A 9,335-nucleotide genomic window follows, 5' to 3' on the forward strand; every position below is an offset into this window, starting at 1 on the left:
ATATTGGGTCTAGGTCTATGTGTTTGTTGATGGAGTTTGTGGATGAGTGCCATGCTTCTAGGAATTCCCTGGCTGTTCTTTGTTTCGCTTGCCCTATAATGGTAGTGTTGTCCCAGTTGAATTCATGTTGCTTGTCGTCTGCGTGTGTGGCTACTAGGGATGGCTGGTCGTGTCGTTTCGTGGCTAGTTGATGTTCGTGGATGCGGATTGTTAGCTGTCTTTCTGTTTGTCCTATATAGTGTTTTGTGCAGTCCTTGCATGGGATTTTGTACACTACATTAGTTTTGCTCATGTTGGGTATCGGGTCCTTCGTTCTGGTGAGTTGTTGTCTGAGTGTGGCTGTTGGTTTGTGTGGTTGGCAGGGACAGGCCACTATAAATGCCTGAGGAAACACCACAGAAGCGCTTCACAGGAGGCTCCCAAGCACTGAGGATGTCACCTAGACAGGGGACGAAACGTTTGCAACAAAAACTTCCAGCTCGGCGAACAGAACCACAGCAACGAGCACCCGAGCTACAAATCTTCTCACAAACTTTGAATACATGGTTATAGGGAGATCAGAAGTGGGAACTTAACATTCAGAGATACTTGACCTTTCACAAAGACAGGAGAGAAGGAAAGGGTAACACTGTCAATAAGAGATGAAATGAGGAGGTTGCAAGAGGTAATCTAGGCTTAGCGGATGCAGATTCCATTTAGGTGGAGGTAAGTAACAGCAAGGGAAGAAGACACTAGTAGGAGTACTGTATAGACCCCAAGTAGCCCCACTGTAAGAAAGAGTATAGATTCACAAATAACAGGAATGTGTAAAAAAAAAAATTATGGTGACTTTAATCTTTATGTTGACTGGGACAATCAATGAAGTTGGAAAGGGTAACTATTACAAAAAAATTCATTGAGTTCATAAGGAATAATTTCCTAGAGTAATAAGTCATGGAGCCACAATTACAATGAAATAAGGATAGAGTTAGCTGAATTGGATTGGGCAGATGGATTAACATGAAAGACAATAAACAAGCAATGGTGGACATTTAAGGAGATAATTAATGACTCTCAACAAAAAGATATCCCAGTTAGGAGAAAAGATTTTACTAACAACTGCTAGTGGGACACCACTCTTCAAAAAAAAAGGCAGGAGCAAAAAGTGGTTAACTGTCGGCCAATTAGCCTAACATCCATTGTTGGAAAAATATTGGAATCAATTATTAAGGAAGTAATAGCAGTACATTTGGAAAATCATAATCTAATCAAGCAGAGTCAGCATGGCTTCATCAAAGGGAAATAATGTTGAACTAATTTATTAGAGTTTTTCAAGGAAGACTCAAACAGAGTGGATCGAGGAGAACCAGTAAGTGTGTTGTATTTGGACTTTTGGAAGCAGTTGATAAGGTACCTCACAGAAGGTTAAGTCAAAAGACTTAACCTCCATGGTATTGGGGGTAGTGTAATGGCATGGATAGAGAAAATGCTCATGGACAAGAAACAGCGAGTGGGCATAAAGGGGCTCTTCTCCATGTTGGCAATCTAAAATCAATGAGATTCCATAGGGATCAATGCAGGGACTATAACTGTTTCCAATACATATTCATGACTTGGAAGAAGGAAAATAGCCAATTTTGGGGATGACACAAAATAGATGGGAAAACAAATTGCAAGGGGGATACAAACAATTTACAGAGAGATATTAATAGGTTAAGGATTTGGACAAAAAGTTGGCAAATGGAATATAATGTGGGGAAATGTGATTGTTTTCATTTTGGGAGAGAAAAAGAACAGTATTATCTAAATGAGAAAAACTGCAGAAAGCTACAACACAAAGGGACTTGGTATACTTGCATACGGAACACAGAGCACATGCAGCAAATAATCAGGGGGGCTTATGAAATGTTGGCCCTTATTTCAAGGTGGTTGGAATGTAAGAGTAGGGAAGTCTTATTACATCTGTACAAGATGCAGGTGAGATCACATCTGTAATACGGTGAGCAGTTTTTGTCCCCTTACTTAGGAAAGATATCATTTTATTGGAAACCATTCAGAGAAGGTTCACTAGGATTGCCCCGGTATGGAAGGATTGTCTTATGGGTGAAGGCTAAACAGTATGGGTCTCTAATTCTCACTGGAGTACAAAAGAATGAGAGGTGATCTTGTTGAAACATATTGGGTTCTTAAGGGGCTTTACAGGGGATATTTATCCTCATGGGAGAGTCCAGGACCAAAGGGCATACTCTCAACATAAAGAGGTGCCAATTTAAGACTGAGATGAGACAGAATTTCTTCTCAGAGGATTGAGAGTCTTTGGAACTCCCTTCAGAGTCAAAAGTTTTCTATATATTTAAGGCTGATTTTTAACAAAATTCTTAATCAATGGGGGCAATCAAGGGTTATAGGGAAAGGGAAAGAAAGTTACCATGAGGGATGGGGTAATCAGCCATAATCGTATTGAATGACAGAGCAGAGTCAAGGGGCCAAATGGCCTACTCCTGGTTATGATTTTAGTTCAGAACAGTTAGGTATTAGGCTACCTCAGCATAAATGTTTTAGGTTGAAAATGCCAGACCAGAAGTGTTTGGTTAGAAACCTAAATGGATTATTTGAAGCCAAGAAAGTCTAAATTCAGTTTTGTGGATAATCAAGTAAAAAAAAACAATCAAATTCATTAGACTGGAAATTGAAAGATACAGTTAAGACAAACCATAAGATATGATAGAGAAAGATACTCCCTCTCATATTGGAGAACTGCAAAATGATGGTATAGGGATACATTTGATATTATTTGGCCATGGGTTTTGAATCTTTCAGGTTGTGTTACATATAAATGGGATGGGGGGTGGGGGGGGGGGGGGTTGTTGGTTAGATTGAATGGCTGGTTTGTGATGCAGATTGATGACAAAAAAGTGCAGGTTCAATTCCCACGACAGCTATATTTACCATGAAATTCTTGCCTTCTCAACATTATCCCTTGCCTGAGGTTTGGCGACTCTTAACTCAACACCAGTTATCTTTTTCTAGTGAGAGAACACGCTCAATGATCCTCTGTGACTATGGTGACTCCTACTGCCATATGTAAATAGCATGATTGTTCTATTTTATCTTCAATTCTATTACATCAAAAACTTCTGTTTTATTGTTAAAATCAAATCTGCAGCATTGTGTTTATTTTTCAATGAAACACCACCTAATTATTTTTTAAAAAAATGATCAACAAGTCGGATTTCAGTCTGGATCTGAGTTGTCAACTAGTATTATCAACTGGGATCATAACAAGTGGGGGCTCCTTTTGGGTTTGAATTTTTTGGATTTAAAAGGGATCTGTGTCTTTCTGTTTGATGTAATGGGTATTTGAAGTTTCTGAAAATAAAACACCTTTGTTATGGTGACGCTATTGCATGGAATTTGAAGACGTTTTTGAATGTTTCTAAGAGTTTTCTGGAAGTGGAAGATATAACAATGGTTACTTAAAGTCTTAGTATAAAGTTAAACTAAAAGAGTTAGCAGCTAAATTGAAGATAGAAGTAAAAGCATGATTTCATAAAGATAATGAGCTTCAAGTGATTATTCAACACTTAGAATGGAATAAGTTAAACTGAGGTGTCACAGCAGGAATTAATTAAGATACTGTGAGAAATTAAAATCTTAACTTTGAGAGAAAAAGAGAAAGGACTTGAGTTACAAATAAATAGGATAATGGAAAGTGAGGAAAAAGAAAGAGGGAGATGAAATTTTAAAAGCTTGAATGTTAAATAGATAGGGAACTTACATCCATATGGCTGATGACTCTAGTGCACGGCATGCACACATGAAATGTGAAAGAGCAAACCCATGGCTTTTGCTGTCTAGAACTGAAGACCTTGGGATTGCAGATATCAAGAATCTTGGTGGTGTGCTGTATGCTGGTGTGCAATCCTCAACAGCAAGAGGAACTATCAATGTCACTAGCTATTAGGCAATCAATGAGGGTAGAAGGATGAGGAGGAGGTGGAATAGGAGTATAAGGAGGCTGTGGAGGAAAGAGAGGGAAAAGAAAAGGGAACTGAAATAGTGCTGTCAAAAACAGAAAGGGCCATACAACTCATTATTTTGTAATACTAGTAACCAATTTCCTATTCACCAACAGGGTTAGAACCACTGCCTCAGTGCCAGGGACCTGGGTTTGATTCCCACCTAGGGTGACTCTCTGTATGGAGTTTGCACATCCTCCCTGTGTCTGCGTGGGTTTCCTCTGGGTGCTGCTGTTTCCTCCCCCAATCCAAAGATGTGCCGAGGGTCAGGTGAATTGGCCATGCTAAATTGCCCATAGTGTTAGGTGCATTAATCAAGGATAAATGTAGGGTAGGGGAATGGGTCTTGGTGGGCTCCTCTTTGGAAGGTCAGCATGGACTTGTTGGGCTGAAGGACCTGTTTCCATACTATAGGGAAGCTAATCTAATCTATTGGATAACTCAAAACAGTCCTACACCTTACCTTCCATCTGTACCTGATGATTGTTACTCCTCACTGAATATCAAACACTGATATTTTCAAAGTCAGTACAAATGTTAAATACATCATCAAAATATGAACAATTTCTTGGTTTACCTGTATTTTTTAGATCCAGGTTGGCAGAAAGGTTTCTATACTTAACAAGGATTACTATTTATTACAATAAATAGATTCTAGCTACAGGTAAATAATCATACTGGCAACATATTCTTTTACAGGTTAAACATAATGCAGACAACACAGAAAGGCACATGTACATTGGTGATCAGGGTAGAGGGAAAAACTGGGATGGCTGTTCAATGGTCACTAGTCACATGATTTGCTGAAATGATCCTTTTAGTTTGTTAGATCTCACTGTTCATCAGTCTCTCTCCAAGTGATTTTTTTAACTTCCTCTTACAAGATACAGAAGAACTAGTTCACAAATTATAATCTCTCTAATTTATTAGTTATAAGTTACAACTTATCTCAACTGGTGAGGGAAAGACTTTGTATTTTTACTGCAGATAAAGGAACAGCACTTTTCTAATGGCTTCAGCTATTTTATTCACACCCACAAGCTGTTTAGCTACCGAGGAGTCAATCACATATGTTGGCAAGCAGAAGTCATACATCATCAACAACTTGTCATCACTCCATAGACCAATCAGATACTTGCTGCTGACTGAATCTCATTTTGTACACCCTCCCTGCTGCCGATTTGTCTGCAACAAAATCTCTACTGGAGGAAGAAATGACACTATAAACTGCACTTACAATAATTGCTGGAAGCTGGTTTTCAAAAAGTGAAGTAATCAATGTCACAGTCCTTGGTTTTAAAACAGTCCTTACCCCTTTCAGTCCACAATCAAAAATATAGAAAAATAAAAAGATATCACCACATTTTTTGCTTGGAAATTACATTCTATTTTGTGGTGGTTTGAAATTAATAAACATTTCAGCAGCACGGTGGCACAGTGGTTAGCACTGCTGCCTCACAGCGCCAGAGACCCGGGTTCAATTCCCGCCTCAGGCGACTGACTGTGTGGAGTTTGCACATTCTCCCCGTGTCTGCGTGGGTTTCCTCCGGGTGCTCCGGTTTCCTCCCACATTCCAAAGATGTGCAGGTCAGGTGAATTGGCCATGCTAAATTGCCCGTAGTGTTAGGTAAGGGGTAAATGTAGGGGTATGGGTGGGTTGCGCTTCGGCGGGTCGGTGTGGACTTGTTGGGCCGAAGGGCCTGTTTCCACATTGTAATGTAATCTAATTATAGGCCAAATTTATAAATGGAATCATGCCATATTGCATGCAAATGTTGGCTAATCAACCTTTTGCAGTGCCTAGTGTTTTTGTCCAAGTGTTTCTACACTGTCAGCATAATAGCTGCAGAATAACTATTGAAAGGCTATAAACTTTCAGTAGACTGCAAATGGCCTCCGGGATCAATTGCAGGAAACTCTGCTTGTAATCTGGCACTGACCCTGACAGAAGTCTGGACAACAGCAAGAGATGATAGGTCACACTTTACTGAGCCATTGGGACACACCTCAGTAACCCTCATAATTTGTTGGAAAATAGGTTGTGTGGTAGTTGTAATACCCTGGAAACCCCTTGGCACAGTCATGATAGCTACATTCTGAATTTGCAAGACAGAGAGCTGACATTGCTTGACTATTCATTGTATATTAATTAGCTGTTAAGGTAGCTGTCGTTTACTGGGGACTCAGCTCAGAATTCCTACAGTGTGGAAAAAGGCATTAGCCCCATTGAGTCTGCATCAACCCTCTGAAGAGTATCCCACCCAGACCCAGACACCCCCGACCCCACTCTGTCCCCGCATTTTACTAGGGCTAATCCATCTAATTTGCAAACCCTTAAACAGTATGGAATAATTTAGCATGGCCAATCTACCTAATCTGCACATCTTTGGACAGTGGCAGGGAAATGGAGGACCTAGCAGAGACCTATTCAGATACAAGGAGAACATGAAAACTTCACACAGTCACCCAAGGGAAATGGGTCCCTGGCTCTGTGAGGCAGCTGTGCCAACCACTGAACCACCATGCTGCCTAATATATATACAAAAATTGGATTGTTGGATTGGGAGGGGTACGTCTCATGTAATGTGTGCCACTCATTCCCAATTTTAATCAAAAACAGAAATTGCTTAATGCATAGTAAATATTTGCATAATAAACATATGCATTCCACCTTTTCCTAGCTCCTGTTAATTCTGAAGGGTCACTGGACTTGAAATATTAACTTGTCTTTCTCTTCACAGATGCTGCCAGGAATGCTGAGTACCTCTAGCAACCTCTTTTGTTATAGGCCTTCACCACCTGAAGTTTGTCACACTTTTAATCAGCCCATCTTTGGTGGCCATGCTGCCATGGGTTCTTATCCCTGGAATTCACCTCTTTCACCTCCCACATCTCGATAATCACTTTCATCCTTAAAGTTAATTGTTAAAACCTAACATTTTCGCCCAGCTTTTGACCATTTCCTCAAATATCTGTTTATGTGGCTCTTTGTCTTATTTTGGCCTTAATGTTAATGTGAACACATTATTACACATTATCCAATGTAGCTCCCAATTTATGTAATACAGTGTGAAAAGCAGATAGAAATATTGAAGTTAGAGTTTGCTTATAGATTATTAACTTGCGACTATAGCTATTTACTATTGAAATTGAAGCCAGTGTATATACTAGATAAACTTAGGTTCATATAAACCAATAACAGTGATTGCTCAAGCTCTTTCAGTTTGTACAACATTCTCATATATATAAACGGCTGTTCTTCCAATAAAGTTCAAATATGCTCTTGACTTTGTTAACGTAAGAAAGATAGAGTGAGAATAACAGTTACCTCAAAATAATGCTGTTTCAACTTCTCTGGCTGTCAGCAAGAATAAGTCCGAATGGTGGAATTGTCTATCCTTTGCATTCCTGATGTGCCGACTAGAATTGCACAAATAATCAATTAATACACTAGTGACCTTACCTTACAAGTCATGTAACCATTGTACTTTGTCTGCTTTCTTGAAATAATTAGCACAAATTTCAATATTGAAAATACAGATGTAACAAATTAAAGAAATGATAACTAATAAATGAATTTCTTATTTTGTTTGCATTATGCTAGTTAAAATTTTCTTTACGCCAGTTTGAGTTCAAGACTAAAGCTGCTTTTATACAATGATTCTCCCTCTTTTCAACATACATTCAATTTCATACCCTTATTTCCTTTCACAGCTGTTACAGTAAAGTGAACATCAAATTAGAGTCACAGAGATCCACAGCACAGAAAAAAGACTCTTTAGCCCATCACATCTGCACCATTCAAAACAACCACCTAACTATTCATTTTCCAGAACTTGGCAAATGGCCTTGAATGCTTTGGCATCACAAATGCATATATTGATGCTTCTTAAATATTATGAGGATTTCTGCCCTTATAGACAATGAATTCCCATTATCCTCTAGGAGAGTATGTATTTCCTCATATCTCTCCTAACCCTCTGCCCCTTAACCGTAAGTCTATGCCCCCTGGTCATTGGTCCCTTCATTAAGGGGAAAGGTTTCTTCCCACCTACCCTATCTATATTCCTTATAATTTTATACATCTCAATCCTCTCTCCTCTGAGTCTCATCTGCTTTAAAGGAAATAACTCCAATCTGTTCAATGTCTCTTCATAACAAACTCTTCAAACTAGGCAACATCCTCTGAACCCTCTCCTGTCTATCACATCCCTCCTTTAATGTAGATTCCAGAACTGCACAAATTAATATAGCTGTGGCCTCAACTCCCCCTCCCACTCCACCGAGGATATGCAGGTCATTGGACTCATCCACCGCCAAACCACAACAACCCGACGGTCGGAGGAGGAGCGTCTTATCTTCCGACTGGGAACCCTCCAACCGCAGGGGATGAACTTGGACTTCACCAGTTTCTTCATCCCCCCTCCCCCCACCTTGTCTCAGCCGGATCCTTCCAGCCCGGCACCGCCTTCCTGACCTGCAGTCTTCTTCTTGACCTCTCCGCCTCCACCCTACTCCGACCTATCACCCTCACCTTGACCTCTTTCCACCTATCACATTTCCAACTCCCCTCCTCCAAGTCCCTCCTCCCTACCTTTTATCTTCTCCTGCTGAACACTCTCTGCTCATTCCTGAAGAAGGGCCTGTGCCCGAAACGTCGAATCTCCTGTTCCCTGGATGCTGCCTGACCTGTTGTGCTGTTCCAGCAATAAAGTTTCAGCCTCAAGATTTTACATAGTTCCAGCTAACCTACCAGCTTTTAAACTCTATGCCTTGACTAACAAAGGCTTCTTAATTACCTGTCCTGATACCCAGTGTGTCCCACGGTTCTACTATTCATCATATCTTATCTAGACTTGTATGTCCTACCCAAGTGCATCACCTCACATTTATCTAGACTGAATTCCATTTGCCACTGATCAGCCAATCTGACAAGGTTGTCAGCAGCCTCTTATAGTCTAAGGCCATCCTCCTCACTATTTAAAACACCACCAATTTTAGAATTAGAGTCATATAGAGATATACAGCATGGAAACAGACACTTTGGTCCAACCTATCCATGCCGACCAGTTATCCCAACCCAATCTAGTCCCACCTGCCAGTGCCTGGCCCATATCCCTCCAAACCTTCCTATTCATATACCCATCCAAATGCCTCTTAAATGTTGCAATTGTACCAGCCTCCACCACTTCCTCTGGCAGCTCATTCCATACATGTACCACCCTCTGCGTGAAAAAGTTGCCTCTCTTTTATATCTTTCCCCTCTCACCTTAAACCTATGCCCTCTAGTTCTGGACTCCCCAACCCCAGGGAAAAGACTTTGCCTATTTATCCTAT

General features: G+C 40.3%; 1 protein-coding gene across 6 annotated transcripts in view; it reads right to left on the reverse strand.

Annotated features, from left to right (window-relative positions):
• ppfia2 (PTPRF interacting protein alpha 2) overlaps positions 1 to 9,335 on the reverse strand; it is a 540,387-nt gene that overhangs the window by 7,232 nt on the left and 523,820 nt on the right. For 5 of the 6 annotated variants that reach the window (XM_043709678.1, XM_043709676.1, XM_043709680.1 and 2 more), the window contains one exon: positions 7,327 to 7,418. The exons of the other annotated variant lie outside the window; for it this stretch is intronic. In XM_043709678.1, the coding sequence (XP_043565613.1) occupies positions 7,360 to 7,418 (59 nt within the window). In that variant the 3' untranslated portion in view covers positions 7,327 to 7,359. The remainder of the gene's footprint in view (positions 1 to 7,326; positions 7,419 to 9,335) is intronic. 6 annotated transcript variants of the gene reach the window in all.

Source organism: Chiloscyllium plagiosum, chromosome 19, assembly GCF_004010195.1.
Source record: "Chiloscyllium plagiosum isolate BGI_BamShark_2017 chromosome 19, ASM401019v2, whole genome shotgun sequence".
Lineage (NCBI taxonomy): Eukaryota > Metazoa > Chordata > Chondrichthyes > Orectolobiformes > Hemiscylliidae > Chiloscyllium > Chiloscyllium plagiosum.